The 22,092-nt window shown below is 38.1% G+C and overlaps 1 protein-coding gene across 6 annotated transcripts in view; it reads left to right on the top strand.

Moving 5' to 3' along the window:
• The window catches only part of KLF12 (KLF transcription factor 12), a 258,868-nt gene that overhangs the window by 145,993 nt on the left and 90,783 nt on the right, over nt 1-22,092 (top strand). For all 6 annotated transcript variants that reach the window (XM_085309507.1, XM_085309508.1, XM_085309504.1 and 3 more), the window contains one exon: nt 21,110-21,653. In XM_085309507.1, coding sequence (XP_085165633.1) covers nt 21,110-21,653 — 544 coding nt within the window. The remainder of the gene's footprint in view (nt 1-21,109; nt 21,654-22,092) is intronic.

Raw genomic sequence — 22,092 nt, 5'->3', positions numbered from 1 at the left:
TATTCATATGTGTAGTACTTGCTCTTTCTGAATCTCCTATATATTGTTAATTCTGCTGTTTTAAAATGTATCTCTATCATTAATACAAACAGTAAATATTACTACATTTTAYCAAAGACATTCATTACTATATAGATATATTAATTGTTTTGGTCATTTCAGAGCTTTCTGTTGAGAGTAAATTGAACTACTTCACAGATTTCTGTGAATAAATATTCTTAATACCTGTCATTCTCTTGGTTGCCCTAAAGGCATTAATATCCTTCCTYGGAAAACTAAGTTAAAGCTGAAGTTCAGGATTCTTGATGTCCTCTAACTCCATTGCCCTGTAAAAATGGCTAAATAGTGCCTTGTTTAATAAGGAAGACAAGAATTATTTCAGGAACATGCTCTGGATCTATTTGACTTTAGATGATTAATGTTGTCCTATTTCTGCTTCCTGCTATGGTCTTTATCTTCAGCCATATTTTGACCGTATGACTTTGGCCGAAAGTTAATCTGGGCAAAACATAGGGGATATTGGTAGATGGAGGAAATTAATCAGAATTTCTAAATAAGACTATCACTCTTATTGAAGTACTTTGCCTCTCTTTTTCATTACTTACCTATTTTGCAACTTGGAAGTTCCCAGTTACAAATTAGAAAGAACTGAGTATATAGATCCCTACTTGAATTCTTTTTTATCCATTTTTTTATCTAACTGTGGCAAGAATAGCCTTCTTTCATTATATAAGTGGAATGTTAGAAAATATCTCCATGATATGTTCTGTCACCTTAGTTTTCAGTGTGTTTGTATGTAGACCAGTATTTAAAAACCTGGTTAATGACTAGAATGTCTTCCTGCATCAGTGCTGTATGTGGGCACTGACTGCTTGTAAGTCTGGGTTGGAATYTGTACTATTTTAATTTTTGCTGATACAGCATAAGCTTGTCTTGGAGTCCAGCTGCCTTACRTTTTATATTATCAGAGAGAGAAAGAGAGAAAGTCAGAAAGACAGTCTGAGGGATCTCAGCCATAGTTTCTCCACCTTCCGTGTAGCAATGCCACAAAAGTGCAGCATCTCTCCCTACTTATACAACCTCACAGCTCATGTCCACCTAGCTAGAAATCACTTTTTAATCTTCAGGTAAGCTTGGGATCTACAGTGTTGTCCTTTTCATCCTGAAGGAGACAACAGCTCAGCTCAGCTCAGCTCAGCTTAACTGAGTAGCTCTCTAGACTCTTTTGAGTGTATTGACTACAATGGAAAATTTGACTCCCAGACGTGTAGATACTTGCACTGTAGATGTCTGCATGGAGGAGTGGGGAAGACTACTATCCCTACTTACAACCTGCTTGTGGCAGAACTGTATGATAGTATATCTCAATGCTTTTTTAGAACAATTAAAATATACTTTCTTAAAATGTCTGTAAGAGCTGCTTAAGTCTAATACAGTTTTTGTGGCTTTATTTTCATAATAAAAATATCTTGACAATTGCCCTTGGTCAATAAATTTTCTGAATTTTATTGCTTTTAGTGTGTGTAATCGATTTTTGTTCATTGGCTGAAGGTGTGGTATTTTATCTAATTTATTTGGTGATACATCACTCAAACTTGACTTAAGTGAAAGACGGCTGTCAAGACTCATAGCAAGATTCTAGAGACATGCCGACCTATAAGAAGAATAATATTTGATAATTAAGTGGCTCTTAGATTTCATAAAATACCTATCTATTAAGGGAGAGGATTTTTTGCTAGATAGGTTAAGTAACCAATAGCAGTAAAATATCACATATATCATGTTACAACATTCAAACAGATGATAAATTCTGCTTTTTAAACAATTGTATTCTGGTTAAGAAGTGTATTTATTTAAATATGTCTTTTTTGTTTGAGGAAATAAAGTTTAGGGCTAGCCGAAGTTTTGGGATCATGTAGCCCAGTGATGTTCYCTCTCCCTCTTCCTCTCTTTGTATACATACCTGTGCAGTGGAAATGCAAGACAGTTTGGGTTAACTTAAAGCTGCTTACAAAGTGTTTCCTTTTCCTGTTTATCTTTCATAGACCRTTTAGGAATAACTCTAAAGGTTAACTAAGTGGGTTGATATTTGTGTGTGTGTTTTATTTCTCACTCATTTTGTGGCTTTTTTCTTCTTTCAGTTGTACATGTGGTGCACCAAAAATGGATGGGGGATAGTGGTGGGGACAAGGATTGACCAGCTTCTCACTATTTTATATATCAAGGATTTGACCTTTTGCTGTATCTAAAAGTTTCAAGACAAGACTCTCAAACATTTRTCCTGCAGGAGGATTTGATGGCTTATTTGAGAATAACTCAACTAGTTCTTTCACTAGACAAAGCTAGGTTAGGGGAATACTGGAAAAAAATTCTCACGTCATTCATAACCATTCTAGCAGGAGAGGCTTAATGAAATTAATATGAATTTAGAGATACCTTACCAAGAACCAGTTAACAAATCTGTTGTTGTTTTGATATACAATTGCTATTGCAAGTCCTTCATTTTTTTCATAAGATATATTTCTGTATCTTTAAAGATTTATAGAATAAACTAATTTTCCAGAGACAACTAGCTTAATCTCAAAATGATAAACATAACCCTCTATGGTGATATGCTGTTACTTCAGAATGTAATAAAGATGTGATTTCAAATGTCATGCTTTCTGTTGGTAATCAATATTTCCATGATCAGCTGTATCATACGCATTAATATTGTTCTGCATACTGTGAAATCTTTTGAGACAGGTAAGCTGAAACCAAAGCATGAATTATATTTGACTTGCCAAATTTCTCATTTATCCTAAATTTATATCTTAAATAATACTATAAAAAGTATGGTTGTTGTTTCATGTTAAGACTTCTTATCTTCGTATTTTACTACTTCGAGGCCAGAATTTTGAAACAGCATTGATGCCTGAAGTAGGACACAGTCTACGAATTTTCATCTAAACAAATATTCTTTTGGAATGCTGGATTTGAATCAATAGCTTGACAATTCCCTGGACAAATTCTCACATTCAGTAGTCTTTCTGGTGTTCAGATGGCCGTAGATGTACTGTTGGTACATGATTTTAGTGGTCAGAGTGGATCAGTTGGTAAAGCAGCTTACTTGGCCATCTGAAAAGCTGTTCCCTSCGAGGAAGTCGGTCATTAATTGGTTCAGCAACTACCCTGGTCTCTCTGAGCAATGGCTACATCCCACGGGACTGCTCCCGTGGCTGACCAGCAGCAGCAGCGAGAGTAACYTCCTCATCTAATATTATGTTGAACAGATATTGAACTGTAAAACTAAATAAGCAAATTTTAGAAAACAGTACGTTAGATTTCAGGAGGCAAAATCGGCTTCCCTTAGTTTACTGGGGTATTGGCCRTGACTTTGTTAGATTCCGTCCACGTAGCACAGCTGCTGTATTTAGTCCTTAGGCTACTTCAGCCGGCTTTGTAAAGTCCAAGTGATGACCTTTCAGTATGATTGCCAACTTACTTTGAATTTAATACAATTGCAATATCTATCACAGACAGTAAAGTATAACTATTACTCGCCTTCCACATAAGAATTCCATTTTTAAAAAGAAGGAGAAAAAAATGGTGAAAAAGTCTGTCATTACATTCCAGGATAATAAAGCAATAAAGCTATCAGTTATATCCTATGCAGAAACTAGATTAGTTATTGGTTGAATATAAATTGCTGTCTAAGCTGGAGAATCATTGGGTATGAAGTTAAACAGATTCCTCAGAAATGCAGTTGAAGAATAAGCTCTTGTATATTGAAGTTCTTGTTGCCATGTGATATGATGAAGTAGATCATCTATCTGTGAAGACCACCTGGGTTTATATTAATTGTGAGTCATTCTATTAAAATCTTGTAATGGGACTATAAGCAGCCTTTTCACAGCACTGCTGTCGTTCTAAATGATGTCCAGTTCAGCTAGTCATTTGGACCCCTAGTTGTACACAAGCATGAATCTGACTTTACTTTTCTGCCCTGAAAAAGGTCTGATCCCCTACACACAAAAGTAAATGGGCATTTAACCTGAAGTGGAAGATCTATAGGGGGTTAGGTGCCAAAATTAAAAATTGAAAACCTTAAATTGTTTGACCACAAAAATTTGGAGGAATGTGACTTCTTTTGATAGCTCATTTTTTATATATATTTTCATAGTACCTTCTTAGAACTTTTTTTTTAATGTGTATGTGGTCCTCTTAAAAGGGCARAGAATCTCAGTGATGTCTGTGTCTAATTAGGACTAGTAAAACAGGTGTTCTCTATGTATCTCCTGTTGAAATGATCTGACCTAGCAGTAGTGAGATTAAAACTTTAACTGTGCTGACTCAGACTGTGTTTTAAATACCTTGAAACCTTGTATGTTAAAAAACAGAAATAGCAGGTAATGTTCATGCCCGCTTTTTACCTAGAAGCATGGATCACTTAACTTCTAATGGTTGGAAGACCTGAGTCTGRTTTGCACCAGCGCCTAAGAAGATTCAAATCTATATCTCATACTTCCAAGGAAAGCTTTATTTATGAGGCTTTTTATGGTTTATGAGGTTCAGTTATGAGGCTCGTCTGTAATGGGATCCTTCTGATGCATCCTTTTGAAACTATTCTACTTTACAGGACTTCAAGATTTACTGGACATGGGAGGGAGAGAGTATTCTGACTGTAGTTTATTTGCTAGGACATGGCTAGGCAGATTTTCAAGACTGATGTTCTCAACAGCATTTTTCTCTTTTAACTGGAACTGTACTACAAAACAGTTAATAATGGCATTTTGATTCTGTGAGAGGTAAGTTATTTTAGTATCTAGTTCCTGCTGCATGCTATTCACAGTCTGCCCACAGGACATCTCCAGCACGCAGGCCAGAGGGTTGCTGAATGCTGTGTTAGAGGAAGGAAAGCACAGGCAGTCTCAATCCTGCTTACAAAATACTCTTCGCATGTATGTTATTTTATGATTGTCTAAAGGAAAGGATTTATGACTCCCTCCTTCCAGAAAACAAAAAGTTAAGTGTCTCCTTACTAAGGAATAGTCTTCATTTTCCTATAAAACTGTGAAGCATAGCAGGGTGTTGGACACATCTCCCAACTGCTATTCTTGTGTTTAGAAGGGAGTTAGGTGTTTCTAAAACTGGCTTCCAGTTCTGGAGTTTTCAGTGGAAGATTGTGAAGTTGCTAAGCCACCAAGCATCAACGTGGACAGGTATTAGATGTTCCACTGTTCTTAGAAATTGCTTCTGCACTGGCTAAGTTAGGTGATTTTCTATTCAGTGCGTTGGCTTTTATTTGTTGTTCTTTTCTAATATAAATCTCATCTGAAGTAGTTTATCTCCCTCTAGTCTGTAACAAATGAGATTGTAAGAAACCTTCCTTTTGTAGTGAGAATTTTCTAACTACATAATTGCTCATTCACGTAGCTATTTCAAACTTTCTTTGGAAATCTGGCCTGTTTGTGGTTGGAGAGGGAAGTGGTATACCCACTGATCTTTACTGATAACAGCAGTTTTGGTGCTCTGAAATTTATTACTTGGGAAGTACACACAAAGATGAGCTCCTTGCCATGGCTATCTAGCAGACTTACCCTGGTATAACAGTTGCAAAATACGGACCAGACAAGCTGTTAAAGCAGCAAGGAACATATTGTGAAATGATGCTGGAATGACTGTGTGCGCCATTGGAGAACAATTTTCACTTGCACTGTCACTGTGCCTCTAAAATATTTTCAGATGATGAGGGAGTGATTGGCTGCTTTTTGTGAACCAACAAAGATAATCTGTATTGCATTTGCAGAATGAGAATGCCTTAAGGAGTATGTTTGTGTGTAGGTGCAAAGGACATCACAGGTAAAAGCGAGCAAAAGCAGTTAGTGCACTGAAATTYGGAAGGGTGTCCCCAAGGTAATCAGCCCAGTCGTAACATGTTTCTGCYAGAGGTGGCACCTCAGAAGAATCACAGCTGCTGTGCACATGCACTCGTCTTTGCCAGAAAGAGTCCTCCACATGGTTTGAAGGCAAAAGTTATGAATTGCTGAAGCTAACTCATGAGGTACCAAGCCCATTTATAAACCAGCTGCAGCTGACACCTTTCAGTTTTCATGCATTAGATTTTCAAGGTGATAGCATGTATTTATGTGCATATTAAAGACAGAGATATTCTTTTTAATTCAATGGAAAAAGCTCCAAACTTAAATAGGAATTCTCCCAATTAATCTGTAATACATTAAGGCTTGTCAGTGCTAATCAGTGCCATAAAATAACGTAAACATTGGATCCACATGTCAAAAGTAGAAGTAGTGCCTGTGTCTCAGTAGAAGTAGAAACTTGAATATGTCTACTCAGACATATTCAGAGGTGTATTTGATGTGCTTATCTTACTTTTTTCTTCATGGTAATGATAGTTAATGGAAAGATAAAACTATTTAATTTCTACTCTTTTTAAAGTTACCACATACCCTCAAAAACTAAATAAGCGCATGAGTTTTCAGTATAACTTGAATCTTCTTTTTAAGTCAGAACAGCAAAGCAACRTATATGCAGGAATGGATCAACTCTCACATCTTACACCTTGGTGTTCCTTGAAMGATAAAGAAGAGTCCTTGCAAAATACTAAATAACTCTGGGTCCTTAACATAAGCTTTGGTTATTGCCTAGAGTGAATGCCTGTATCTACGTGTGTATCTAAAAACGCAGCAATAAAGGCCCAGAAACAGTATAAACCCAAGAGTTAGCCTCTCTTTCTTTCACCATACCAGTTATTTTGGTTCAGACAAGGGGTGGCTGGTTTCAGTGATGTGACAGARCTGGTGCTCCCTTTCCAGTAGCAGGTGCTTTGTGTTGTTCTAGCTAACGTGCAGGTATGGGTGACTGGTCACTTGCCTGTACGTCACTATGCCCAAGAGCGGGCAGTGTGCTCACTTCTTTAATAAAAAATGGGATAAAGCATTACAGAATCTTTTCACCTCCTGGAAGCAAAACAGAACCTTTTTCTTCTGCTCCCAGCATTCGCAGGAGGCGCCTCTGTGTGTGTTTCCCTGGGGTTTGCAGGGCCAGCGGTCCAGGCAGATGCTCAACTCCAGTGCTGGCCACAGGCTTGTGCCAGCCAAAGTGGGCAGGCACAGTCTCCCCAGCTCCCCACAGGGCTGCGGGCATCCTCCAGGGCCCACACCGTGACCATCAGCTCCCACAGACCTCTTGGGCACCCCAGAAGGTCTCAAAGGGCACTGGATGCCTAGGTGTAAGCATCGAACTTGGCCCGAATTATTAAGCTTWGCAAGGAGCCAAGGGTAAATTTTGTATAAAATGTCATTTTGTCATAAAAGGAAAAAAGGAGTGGTTGGAAGAAGGAAAAGAAGATTCAGGTCAAATAAAAACTTTGGGGAATTAATTTGAAATTCACTAGCTTGTTATAATCAGTAAATGAATAACAAAAAGACCAGCAAATAACGGAAGTATATTCTTTGACTTAGCAGCGGGTATCAAATGGGCCAATGTGCGTCTTTAATGATGGCCCAATCTGAAATTTGCGTTGATTTTTTTCACAGAATCTTCTAAAGAGCTAGAAAATTAAACACAAATTTTCATTCTATTGGAAAATAGATCTTGGAGCAAGCGAAAAGGGTTGTTTTCTCCATTTCCATTTCTTTCACTTTCGCTCTGGACAAATGGGAGAAGTAGTTTGTGCCTAATTGTACCTGTCACTGTGGGGAGCATACAAGAGTTTCACATTGAATTAAGATACATACATCTTAAGGAGCCTCAAGAGAATCATTTTACCTACAGTTTAGCTTCAGGTGTCTAATCTGGTATTTTAGATGTATTACTTGTTGTCAAAATTTCTCTAACAAAATTTAATTTTAGAGAGTGTCATATATTCTGAAGTTGATCAGCAGCATTATGCTAAGTTTAGGAAATAAGAAATTATTAATCTGCTGTTAAGAAGACCTTCCTTGAAAATTGATATTTCCTGCGTTAAAAACAATTAGACCTCTGGAACGAATTTACACTGTTGTCATCCATGACTAATAATACAGTGATCATATTAGTTCTGTATTACTCTGCTCTGAGGAAAACAAATAAATACCCAATTTCTTCTGCTGTGTAATAAAAATCACTGTGATATCATTAACTATTTAAATATATCTATGTTAATTTTAGTTCTGTTGCTGTGATATATATTGTTCCCACGCATAAAGATATTAAGAAATAAGAATATGAGTGTGTACAGTTGTCTCAGATTTCAAATGTGATAATTTCATATAATCAAAGTTCTGTTACAGATACGCAGTGTAGGCTTTACTTTGTAATATGAAAATAATCGAGGTGAATAATAGTGGATTTTGTTCCATACTGTTTATATTCACTACAGTTTAAAAAATCAGAAAAAGTAATATAATATAAATATGACTTAGTGATTAGAATGCATTYAACGTTTTATTCTRTATTGCAGTGTTTTAGTTCCAATTMTGAATAGTGATATTCTAGTTCTGGAAAAACATTTCATATTCTCCTTTCAGGTTTTCCTTTCTGTAAAATGGAAGTAGTGTGTATTATCCTCATATAAAAGAGACTCATGACAAGTAATCAGTTTACAGTACTCAGTAAGTAGTTGTTAYTGCTGCAGGATAAAACCTGAAACAAAGAAGGTCTCTACAATACTGTATTAAATGATATGTAGCTGAGTTTATCTGCTCTTCCATATATTGTATCAATAATGTGTCTATCTCATAATAAATATCCTGTCTTTATTCAGCCATTAACTGTAGCTTTTGTAATATATATAAAGACTCAGAAAAGGTGCGCACATAGGTATTTATTCTTGCTTTTTTCCCTCTGTAACAGAAACTTCTGTACTGTGACATAAAAGGTCAATGAGTTGAGTCAAAATGTATTCCAAATTCATTGAAGTCTAATTTGTCAAATATATATATATATTCATGTTTTAGATCAGAGCGCATTCACATTTGGGGAAAAGATCAAAAATAACTATCCTAATCTTCCCCTCCAAAAAACTCTGTTAAAAGAACATTAGTAAGCCTGAAAGATTAGGCAATGAACCTTTGGGGATTGCTAGAATGACCATTGTTTTTGCAAAYTTTGTTCAAATCCTGTAGTGGGCAACTATCACAGTATGCTCTTTCACCGTGATTTTTTGTGCACTAGTATTACCAAAGGACAGGATGTTTCAGCAGTGGTTTTCAGGGATATCTGCTGACAGTAATGATGCATCTCAGCAATTTCGAGTCCATTCCAGACACTGGCAGCATATTTTGCTTTAGTTTGCACAAATTCTTTTGTTTATTCACCCTAAATGTAGCATTTCCTTCCCTTCCAGATTAGGTTGTGGATGCTCTTACAGTTCCTTCATCCATCCAAGCCCCACRGCCATCCCCGTCAACGCCTCCAGTCATCTCTCCACCTAGAGAGAAGGACACCATTTCTTTCCCGCATCCATCTTAACCTCTTATGTCTCTCACTTGCCTCTAAGGTCATGTTAGATGATATCATGACTTTCTTAAAATGTAAATTGTCCAAATCCCTTAATGCCCAGTCTCACCTGTTCTGACCTCTCAGTGCCCTAGTCTCTTTGCTGTTCGTAGCCCAGCCTTCATATCTAGGSTTGACTACCAGTTTCCTTTCTCAGAAAGCTCCAAACCCCGTTTCTGTGTTTTTATCTGCTTCTGTAGATCTTTTTCCAGCCACTGTTGTTCTCCTCAGTTGGACTCTTCTTCCTTCTTTGAGATCAGTTCCTTCTCTGCATTGCCTGATTCCAGAAGAGAAGCAGTGAGAAAGAGGAGAAGTTCAGAGGAYTAGAGAAAAACTTCTTGCATCTAGTTTAATGAATGGAGGAATAGAGCCACCTTATCTAGGAGAATGAGAGGTTCTGATGATATGAATTCAGGCTGTGGATTCTCAGTGCCAGAGAATGGTTCCAGCAACATTTACTTGACTAGAACAGACAAACTGTTCTGGGGCAGATGTTCCTGGAAGTCTGTTCAAGGTCTGAAAATGCTGGTTCAAATTAAACCTTTTTTGTCTCTCTCAAGTGAACCCCTACCACCAACTACTGAAAGACTTGACTTCAGTCAGATCTAACTGTAGTAAGCTCTAGTGAGGAACCCCCAAAATTAATGTATTTATTTTACTAACGAAAACAGTATGTCAAAATTGAGAAGCAGTTGTGTTTGAGAAGTTGGAAAAAAATCTGTGTAGACTTCAGAATTACAGACAGTGGACAGAAGAATGAGGTTCATTTGGGAAAAGTAATCCATTTGGTGGAAAATAAGATGAACAAAGACACGTAGAGGCAGAAAGAAAAAAAAAAACTCGGTTGCTCTGTACTGGATAATATATCAGATGAAAGTCAGGTATGACACCTCCCTGACCACTACTCCAGCAATAAATAYCGACTCCGGTGTTATTGGCTAGCTGAAAAATTGTTGCAACTCCTTGTACAACGTTACTGTATTTCACGAGTACTTCAGTACTAGAGAGAACATGTGAAAAGCTGAGTAATGAGGAGAAATTAAAAAGATCCAACTGCCCTATTTTTCTTGCCTTTTTCACATCAGCTTGCACGAAGAGTGTTGTTGAGGTATCTGGCACTGCTTGCTCAAGGAGCAATGACTTGGATGTACAAGATCAGCTTGGGAGTGTTGAGTTCCCAGGCTGATGGGAGATATCATTAAGTTTTGCTTGCAGCTCTGTGGCAGATAGTTACAAGGTGTAAACGAAAGCTTCCTGAATTATTTGTCATAGTCCTTCTTTACTAAGACATTTATGAAGTCTCTATGGCCACAAATTTTAACAGTAGCAAGTGTTTGCTATGAATTATTCTTCAAGCATTGATTGTTTTAGGTACAGGTTGGTTTGCTTAGAAACACTGAATGCTTCCATATTGGATAAATGTAAATCTTAAATTATTGTTTGAATATTTTCATCTAGAAATGTGAATGTTGCTTAATTTTTTTTTCAAAAATGAGTTTCTCTAAGCCTTGTTGGCTTGATGAACCTGTCTGTCAGCAAACATGTTTGATTGATAGGTACTTAGAGAAAGTTCCTGATACTCCATCTTATGCCAAGTAACTACTTCAAATTGACAAAACAAAATTCATTTACAATTTCCGATATATGTTTAGTACATTTTATTTTCTTATTATTTTCTAATGTAAATACCAAGGACTCAAATTTAATAAATAATCTCATTTAACTCATAGTACTTTTCAACATATAGTTTTCAGATGACCTAAATGGAAAGATTCTGATTTAAAATTGGACTAAAGAAAATAAAATAAAAAATAATAATTTATGGAAGGTAAAATAAATAATTAATCCAAAGATTTGAGAGAAGAATTTGTGAGAAGAGCTACTAGACTGCTAAGTGGATATGCAGAATTCTTATTCTTGGAAGTTCATAAAATAATAATTTTTAATGCTGGGAATAATTCTAAATTGAAGGGAATAAGATATCTTTTTATAATATTTTACCTCTCCCTCTGAATGATCATTTAGGGATCTACCATTTATTCAGAAATTATTCTTGAATCTAAACTGGATTAACACAAGAAATACTAATTTATTATCAATGTTCTTTTTACATTTAAAACAAGTAATATTACAAACAACATCTTGCATTACTATTGCTCCATACTTTCATTGGAGTCTTGTTTCTCTAGAAGAACAACATCATTCCAACACACACAAATTGATTTCTTTGAAGACATTCGTCCTTTCATAGAGCATACTGGTAACACTGCTCAAATATAAGCAATACGTCTGTGCTGAACACCTAGTTTTCTGAGTATATTAATGATTGAGGGCTGGAGAGGGAGTAGTTTGTTTTTGTTTTGCCTTAAAAAAGGGGGGGGGGGGGAGAAAGCAGGCACATGTAGAGTTTGAAATGCTGAGAATTTCGTTTCATGTTCAAGAAATGTATCATTTTTACATTTCATGTATCAGATAGTACAGAGGCTGATTAGTTTCTTGGGCTCTTGAGGGAAGTAATCAGCTGTTCTCTTTGAGTACTATCAGAGAAATCCTTTGGTAAATTTTCTGTCAGTTTTGGGAAGAAAGAGTAAAGTAATTAGTAGCTTAATGTTTGCTCTGTCTTTGAAAAAGTATTATTTGAAAATAAGTAATTTCACACTAAATGTATTTGTGCTCATTGTTAAACGCATTTAAAAAATTAATGCTGTTTGTAAAGGGATCTCTTTGCTTTCTAAGCATGTTTCCCAGTTCGTAGTTGGAACTGTTGTGAAAGGTTGCTGCACGTGGTATTTTTTTAAAATTTTTTTACCAGATGTGGAATACCTCCTCAAGCAGCGCAATAATACCCTAGTGGGACTGTTTAGGAAAAGTTAAAAGACAGTTTTTGCAGCCTTGGAAACTTGAAATTCATCAGTTTATGAATGATCGGTTTGAATTCTGTCTCTCCAGTTCACAGTCACTCTCTTTTACTTTGGATCCTTTTCTGTAGGTTCTGTAGATTTAAAAACACTCAACAAGGGTCATATGTACCTTATACCATGTGCTCTGTTTCTTTTGCCTCTTGCTCTGTTTCTTTTGCTTCTTCAGAACTACAATAGGAATAGAAATTTTATCTTTAGATTTTGAGAGTTGGAAATACCCGTTTTGAAATCAAACATCCAAGTATTATGCTAAGATAATGATGCATTAAGTGAATCATGAATACTTTAAAGTGGGTATGTTTCAGTCTTTCCTGTTGAATCAGTTCCAATTTGTAAAAATGCATTTTCTGTGAACCCTTATTTATTTTAACAACCCCTGGACTCTCCTCTCTGTCTCTCTTAGTGCCAGCTGATATTTTTTAGAAAAGCCTCAATGGGAGTAATTGTAATAGTCTGACTCAATGTTATTTAGGAGTGCAATCTCTTGGGGATCTCTTAACTTTGGAGCACAGATTTCACCTTGACCCTAAGCAAACATTTCTTGAAAACTGATAGTAAGCTACTCTTTAACTTGTGCTTCCAGTAAATAGCAAAAAGATCCAGCTGTCCTACGTTTTGGTCTCTTCTTTAACACTACTTCCTGCATTTGTCTAGTGAATCCCAGCTGAATGGTTCTATCAGCCCAGGAAGGCTTGAAGCAGCAGCCTCAAGCAAAAAGACACAAATGTATGTTCACTTGGGGCTTTTACATTTGGAAACAAGTTTTTAAATATTTTGCTCAATTTTAGCTTTCTGCTGTCTGCATTTTTCCTTTTCTAATTTTACACAGCTGCCTGTCACATCTATATAGTGTACACCTCATACAAATTAATAATGATGGCTGCATCTCAAAGTGAGTGTAGTTGAGTATCAGACATATCTTGTTTTCAGGGGGGACAGCAGAGTGTTTGAAGTAGAGGTTGTTTAGTTCATTTTATTCAGGTTGTATTCTTTTTTCTTTTAATTAATTGGTTTCAGAATTTTTTTGGGGGGGRTCGGTTGAGGTGGAGATTTTTGGGTAGAGGTGTGTGAGTATTGTGAATGTAATTTCTTGTGGCGGAAAGGTGTTTTCAAAGACGTCTCTTCTCTTAATTTTCAAGAGAGTTARCTCCTGGATTAGCAGTATAAAACAAAAAGACTTCAGTGCACAAGAGACTGAGTAAAGGGCTGAGAACTGAGCCTCTTTTGGCCCTAACATGCAGGGCTGTTTGAAGTGCCTAAGCTACGGTTTTACTCATGTGCTGGGTACCAGCTTTTCCTGCTCTGCAGATGCCTCATCTGGRGCATGTCGGGATGAAAACTGGTACAGGCAGATATTATTTGTGGCGAACAGTTGCAGAATTGCAAGCAATTTGGAGATTCAAGGAGGGTGAGCTTTCTACTGTAGCTACAGGAAAGATTATAAAAATATTCAATTTTAATTATAAAAAAGATGAACAGAATCACAGAATGGTTCAGGTTGGAAGGGACCTCTGGAGATCATCTAGTCCAGCCCCCCCCCTGCTTAAGCTGGGTCACTAAGAGCATGTTGCACAGGATCAAATCCAGGTGGGTTTTGAATATCTCCAGAGAAGGGGACTCCACAACCCCTCTGGGCAACCTATTCCAGTGCTCTGTCACCCTCACAGTAAAGAAGTTTTTCCTCATATTCAGATGGAACTTCCTGTGTTTCAGTTTGTGCCTGTTGCCTCTTGTCGTGTCACTTGGCACCACTGAAAAGAGTTTGTCCCCATCCCCTTGACACCCCCTCCCTTAAGGTATTTGTAGACATTGATCAGACCCTCTTTCAATCTTCTCTTCTGTAGGCTAAACAGGCCCAGCTCTTGCAGCCGTTCCTCACAGGGCAGGTGCTCCAGCCCTCTGATCATCTTCATAGCCCTACACTGGACTCTCTCCAGTAGGTCCATGTCTCTCTTGTACTGGGGAGTCCAGAACTAGACACACTACTCGAGATGAGGCCTCCCCAGGGCTGAGGAGAGGGGCAGGATCACCTCCCTCGACCTGCTGACAACACTCTTCCTAATGCACCCAAGGATGCTATTGGCCTTCTTGGCCACAAGGGCACATTGCTGGCTCATGGTCAACTTGCTCTCCAGGACTCCCAGGTGCTTCTCCACAGAGCTTCTTTCCAACAGGTCAGCCCCCAGCCTGTACTGGAGCATAAGGTTATTCCTCCCTAGGTGCAGGACTCTGCACTTGCCCTTGTTGAACCTCAGGAGGTTCCTCTCTGCCCAGCTCTCCAGCCTGTCCAGGTCTCTCTGAATGCCAGCACAGCCCTCAGGTGTATCAGCCACTCCTCCCAGCTTAGTATCATCAGCAAACTTGCTGAGAGTGCCGCTCTGTCCCTTCATCCATGTCATTGATGAATAAAYTGAACAAGATGGAACCCAGCAGTAACCCCTGGGGGTCACTGCTAGGCACAAGCCTCCAACTAGACTCTGCACCGCTGATGACAGCCTTCTGAGCTCTGCCTTTAAGCCAGTTCACAGTCCACCTCACTGTCCACTCGTCTAACCCGTACTTCCTGAGCTTGCCTAGGAGGATGTTATGGGAGACAGTGTCAAAAGCCTTGCTGAAGCCAAGGTACACAACATCCACTGCTCTCCCCTCGTCTCCCCAGCCAGTCATTCCATCAGAGAAGGCTATCAGATTGGTTAAGCATGGTGTCCCCTTGCTGAGTCCATGCTGACTGCTCCTGCTCACCTTTTCCTCCATATACTTAGAGAGCGCATGCAGGATGAGCTGTTCCATCACCTTTCCAAGGATTGAGATGAGGCTGAACAGCCTGTAGTCCTGAGTCCTGCTTCTTGCCCTTCTTGAAGACTGAAGTGACATTGGAGTGAACATTCACTTTAAACCCAATCTATCTGAATGTAGCTTTGTTGGCATTAGAGTTTCGAACATATCTTATATCTTATCTAGAAGAAAAATTATTTCTGCTATAGCAAGTGTTTTTTGCCATTTCAAAGCTAGCGTGTTTCTTTTTTCTCTGAAGCATTTGAAAATTTGTACTACATAGTATTCTTGGTTATTTAGATTTCATCCACAAAGCATGCTAATTAGAGCTGAAAGCTGTTCTAGCTAGATGCCATTGTGTGTTGACTAGACAGCAGACTGCATGATTGCACTGCTGAGCCTCATCATTGTGGTACAGCAGTGGCAACTCTGTGGTTAACATTTTGGATAGTGTTTTTCAGAATTAATATTACTCTCTCGCTGTCCTTTTTTAACGCTGACAAAACAAAATCACCTTGCCTGAAATTTCTCCTGCTGCAGAAGAATGAGGTGGGGCAGCGTGATGACAGACATGTAGGGATTTTGTGTGAGCTGACTGTTTGAAGAGTTAAATGTTTTGCAATTTATTTTTTAACTTCCTGTCCCCAAAGCCAGCTTATTTTATAAATGCTAAATTTAGTCTATTTGGTTTCTATCATCAAGGACAGCTTTTCTGGTATGCTTTCTTAAAAATTGTTTGACCTTGAGAGAATGCTGCCAAGAAGAAAGAACAGTTTAAAAGCTGACAGCTGATTATTGGAGGTTTGTAAACTGTGTAGAGCAATAAAACTCCACTAGGGCATACAGTGAAGCTTAGTAACCTGTGGAGATTCATGAACTATAGGGCATCAGGATGAGTTGCTAAAAAATATTATCTCTGGTTTTGCACYGTTTTTTAACGTGTTATGTACTGTTATAAGGTCTTTATGGCTTAATTATGAATAGGAAATAATGTTGTTGTTAGGGCAATATTGTCAGGAGTGGAATGATGGAGTGGAAAGGRGTTTAGTAATCCCTATAATAAATAWATAGGCTACAATAAATATTGGGCTATAGTAAGTTAAGAGGAGCTAGAACTAAGGGAACTGGTAAGATTAGGTAGAACTCTGCAGGAGAGAATGATCATCTGGCAGATAACACATTATCACTCATAAATGTACCATGTTTTTCCAAAGGTTTTTTGGTTCTTTGTGTGGTTGTTTGCTTCTTTTTCCATAAAGGGTGGGAAAGCAGGAAATAGGGAATTCTTTTTTACATGGTCAGAAAACCCCTATGTGAATAGGGAAATCACGTGTCCCGTTTCTGGCAGGAATTTATTAATGACAAGCTGATGAAATGGAGCACTGTCAAGAATACAGCTTTAAAGGGCAGACACAATAAGTATGAGCCGAGAACACTAAGTAGCAGAAGCTASAGCTTTATCAAAAAACCTTTTCTAATAGGGAGACATCCTAAAGTGCCTTCCRGTTCTGTTCCAGCTTGGATTTCCAGTAATGAGGCCCAAGTCTGCAAGCATAAGGACAGGATGGCAGTGGTGCAGATGCCTTGCTGAGATTCTCCTCGGAGTCCTATCTGAAAGCAGAAGCTAAACCATTCCTCTCCTCCRTAGCGGAGGGAGAGAGCAATGAGACAAGGGAAGCTGCACGGTGTGTGAAGCTGTACCCTTATGTTGTATTTCCGTGGTCTGCGCTAGTGTCTAACCGGTTTACGGGGACCTCCAGCTGAACCTTTTCTAACCCACCAACCTCACCGGAAGCTGCCACACACTCAGCAACAGAATTTAGACCCTCAAAGCCAAAAGGAAGTTCGAAAAAACAACACAGCCATTTTTGTGCAGCTAGATAGAGAAAATCTGTTTCAGGCCCCCAAACTAGCATCAGCTGAGCCCACAACACCACAAGAACCCCAGTTTATTAGATAAGGATGGAAAGGCAGGAATAGAAAAAAACAACTTGCTTTTCATTCAGTTGACTTTWTGAGGAGAAAGAATTTCTGAAGATATACCACTAAATGTCCCAAAGATAGTGTCATCATCCTCTGAATTTGAAAAGAACTGGTACCATTAAATAAAATTAACAGCAATGTTCATTGTCCAGGGAAATGAACAGTTAATTTTCAGTTAAGAGCACTCTAGGGAGATGCTAAGAAGTAATACTCTGAGAATTTAGTTGTTACTTTTGACTTAGTTCATATTCTTGTTCAGATGAGTTCCTACTTCCAGTTTAGCAGTCAGTGGTGGAAGAGGWTTGTTTATGCCATGCATTTCCAGAAAATAATGCCAATTTAATATATAGAGTTTTGATGCCAAAACAATTTAAATAGAGCTTTGGCAGCTTGAATTAAAATCTGAAATTTTGGAGAAACACATATGAGGATTGTAAGATACGAAAGTAATTACAGAAGGCTGTTAAAAGAGTGGTTTGCATGATGGGCAGTTGTTACATGATGCTTTTTTCTTATTTTTTCTTGTTTTTCCAAAAGACTTGATGTCATTACTACAGTAAAATGGAGGCCTGGTCTCAGTGCAATCTAAAACAAAAWTGTAAGACTGTGGTGGTAAATGGTCTGCACTTTGTCTCAAAGATGAAGAAAAGTTAAATGCCAAGAAGACTCTTAAAAATGATGCCCAGAACATTGCCATAATGGACATGGATCTTTAAAGCTTAGTAGYTTAGGCAGCTGCACAGTGGCAAGGGGAAAGATATTTGAAAGGGGAAGCCAAGGCTCGTGTTGTCTGTATCCACAGAGCTGCCCCAAGGAGGGTACATTGTTCTGCTTTTGTGAAAGGGTATTTCTGGAACTAGATCAGGATGCCTCAAATAGGTGGACTTCAATAGTGAAGTCTAACCAGTGCTGACAGCTCCCACCAGAACAGATTTATTGACTGTGTTGATGGAAAAAGTAGTTYGCGTGGCTTTTGTCTGTCCCATCTACACTTTCAGTGATTACACTAGCTACATAAGAGAATTTGGGGTCCTTCTTCACAAGGTCATCATGGCTCTTCCTATAAAAGGCCTGATACTACTTGCTGCGRAGGTAGGTGGTGCTTTTAGGGCAGACTGAACTCAGTTTATGGACTGCTTTCAAGGTCAGTATGGGTCTGTGTGCCCAGTCTCAGAAGTGTTCCAGAATTCAAAAAGCTCCTAGGAGCAGTTTGGCCAGTCTGATGTGAATGCATTTGATGTTCCAAGCTCCCACTGCTTGGGAGCACTTCAAGATGTCTCCTAAAGAGCAACAGAGCATGGAGACTGCCAAGTAATCCATCCTTCAGCTTGTATAGCAATGAGCCATGCTGCTGAGGCTGACATCGTTGGGTCAGTCTGAAATCTGCCTCTGGCACTCAGGAGGAGCCTGGGAGTTCATCAACATATGTAGGGTTTCCTCCATGGTGTGTTCATCTGCCCAGTGGATAGCGCCAGCAATTTGTAGAGCTTCTAAATGYCTCTATGGTGTTCCCTTGCCCAGCTACTGCACAAGGGGCCGCAAGGACGCCCTTGTCTCCCTTGTCCCATCTGTCTCCCTTCCCTCAGCCCTTCAAGAGGCAAGATACTGCCTTGGGCCATATGAATATATGTGTAGGGGTGTGTGTGTATAAATGTGTATATATATGTGTGTGTGCATATATATATATGTGTGTGTGTGTATATGTGTATATATATGTATATATATATATAAATGCGCACACACATATATATAGGTATACCTTCACTCTATCATCAGTTTAGTTAAGCAGAACCAGTATGTTGTGTTTTGCATGCAGAAGACTTCTGTGAGCTACTGTCAATATTTGAAAAATGAACTACTTGCGCCATTTATGTTTATGGTTTTGTGTTCACCATTGCACATATGGTGTGTCTAACACAGAATCTCATTACTGACAAAACTCAGAAAAAGTTGTTTCAGAGGAAGTTATAAGGAATCATCACTGGCAATTACAGGGGCTTTTGCCTTGTTGAAGAGTAGATTTTCCTAACATTGTCAGTCACTAGTTGGTTTATGTCCTTTGTAAATTGACTTGTTCTTTACTACATGTTCTTTTTTAGCAGTAGAATTTCCCATTACCTGTGTAAAGAATTTTTGCTTTTATTATTTGTATTACAACAGAATGGCATGGTCTAGGGACTAGATCAGTTTCAGTCTCTTTGTTTTAAGTTGATTTATGTATGAATAGAGCAAGAGACTCACTCTTCCAAACACATTCTTCTTTTCAAATGGGGGGAAATGTCAGACCAAGGAACAAGTCTCAATCWGCTGAGCCACTAAGGCTATTATCATTGCAATATTTAATGCTAGTATTTCTGTTTTACTTTTGCAATAGAACTCCATTTAGTGATGAAATCTGGCTCTGACACAAAACCAGAAGGAGTCTCAATAAAAGATACTTAACCTAGTTAATTATAAAAGTCCCAAAGTGAGTTCACAGGTTGTTTGATTGCTTACTTATGGTAGAGGACTTGAACTATTTCTGTCTTAATTTTTTTTGAGACAATTAGTAAATACTATTAAGATTGTGGGAATGTATTTAGAGGTGTTCAGATATAGTAAAAGAAATAAAAAGATTACTTGTTACATCTATGTACATAAGGACTGTATTGGGTTAAGTGAGGCCTGAACTAGCTTGGCAAATGATTTTTATCAGGTTGATTTAAATACTACAATGTAGAGTCAAAATTTGCTTCATYGAGAACATTCTTGCAGTTCAGTGCCATGAAAGTATTTAGTGGAGGAGCTGAAAGTTGGACTTTGTATTATTGTGAAATTGTAGATGGATATTTTCTTCCTTGCTCTTCTTATTGAAAATTGCTTGAAAAAACATTTTTTTAAGAGTAATTATTAATGGTGTWCTGTCACAAAGGGAAGATGTATCAAATAGACTTCTCCAGGGATCTATCTTTGGCTTAGTATTATTCAAAAATTCTATTAACAACTTTGATGTTTGAAATAAGGAGTAAAGTTATAAAAATAGCAGATGGTACCAGTCTAGAATAAATTGCTATAGATTAATTTTGAAAGAATAGGTCTAAAGTGTAAAATCATTTTGAGAAGTTGAGAGAAATGTTCATAAAATCAAAAAATTGAAATTGTAACAATGTGGCARGAAACCTAAGAGGCCAATCTAGAATATGGAATAGCCAGAGCCATTAATATCTGTAACAGGTAATCATGCAGATGTGGGRTGATATGCTGATCTGCAAAGTCATTATCAGTTACTAGATAAAATGCAAAACRTCACACTTTTATTGAACATCTGCTCTTTTCAGTACTAGAGGAGTGTGTTTAAGGGTAAGATACCACCTTATTAAAAGGTGTATGGGCAAAGTTACAAAGACTGCTGCAAAGAGCAAGTGAATTCTAAGGCTTGCTTTTTTAAAGCTGAATTACAAAAAAGAGATGAAAGAAAATCTGTTTAGTCTAGAGGAAGGTAAATAAGTGGGATAGTACAGTCTTCAAGCATGCAGAAAGCTTTTAGAAAGACAATAGTGACTGGGTTTTCTTCATGTCCATTGGAGGTGACACAAGAGAGTGACTATGTAGAKTAAAGTTAGATACTAGAAAAAATGTTCTGTCAGTTTAAATAGAGGTTACTTGAGGAGATGTAAAAATTTTTGCTACTGAATAGTGTAGAGAAATCTGTGAGCTGGGTGATAACACGTAGTTAGCCCTGCCACCTTCCAAGAAAAGGAAATAGAACATTTTTTTCAATCATCTGTTCAAACTGTATGTGTCTGTGGTTGGTATCATGATTTGTCCTTGAAMCTATGAACTGACACAAGAAGCAGGAAAAGAAATCCTGTGGCTTTCAGAACCAAATTGCATGAGAAGTATGTGTTAGACTGTATAGTCTTTAGCCACATATGTAACTAAAAATATTTTCCTTTATCCTTCCACAACAGTCTCCAAACGTCCACAACTACCCAGATATGGAAGCTGTACCTTTGTTGCTTAATAACATGAAGGCAGACCCCCCAGAGGATTCATTGTCTACAGACCATTTTCAAACACAGACTGAACCAGTGGACTTGTCAATAAACAAAGCCAGGTCGTCCCCTACAGCAGCTTCATCTTCGCCGGTTTCTATAACAGCATCAGCCTCCTCCCCTTCTTCTACTTCTACTTCTTCTTCTTCTAGTCGACCAGCTTCATCACCCACAGTAATAACATCTGTATCTTCAGCGGCATCTGTACCATCAGTATTAACTCCAGGTCCTCTTGTGGCCTCTGCATCTGGTGTTGGAGGCCAGCAGTTTTTGCACATTATTCATCCAGTACCACCTTCAAGCCCCATGAACTTACAGTCCAACAAAATGAGTCATGTGCACCGTATACCAGTGGTAGTACAGTCGGTACCTGTTGTCTATACAGCTGTGAGATCACCTGGGAATATGAACAACACTATAGTAGTACCACTGTTGGAGGATGGGAGAAGCCACGTGAAAGGTAAGATGGAACTGGTTTTATATATCTTTGGCATCTCTAAAACTACACTTGCATGAAGAAAATGTAACAACCTTGTAATGCTGTTAGTTTGCAAAATTTTTACATCATTTACTGAAGAGATATGTAATTTCCAGTGTTGAGAGTAACCTTTAAAAATTTTGTCCCAGATGCTCTTAAAAATAAAATAAATAAAAAAAGAGATTGTGGTCAGCAGGTGTTGGATGTTCATATAACTCAGGGCAAGTCTTGTCCTAAGATGAACAGATTCTCCCTAGAAGCTGAAGAAATAGAAGAACAGAATAATGATAATCCATGTTTATCTGTGGTCTTTAATGTAAAACTCAGAAGGTGATACAGATTTCAAAGGAAAAGACATGTTAATGGAAGAAGGAGTCAGAGAAATGGATTCGATGCAAAAGGAAATACTGGGTTGTCGGAA

This window comes from Rhea americana, unplaced genomic scaffold, assembly GCF_003343005.1.
Source record: "Rhea americana isolate MKP2758 unplaced genomic scaffold, rheAme1 scaffold_3, whole genome shotgun sequence".
In the NCBI taxonomy this organism is placed as follows: Eukaryota; Metazoa; Chordata; class Aves; order Rheiformes; family Rheidae; genus Rhea; species Rhea americana.
Note: the sequence above shows the minus strand (reverse complement) of the source record. Positions and strands in the feature narration are given on the sequence as shown.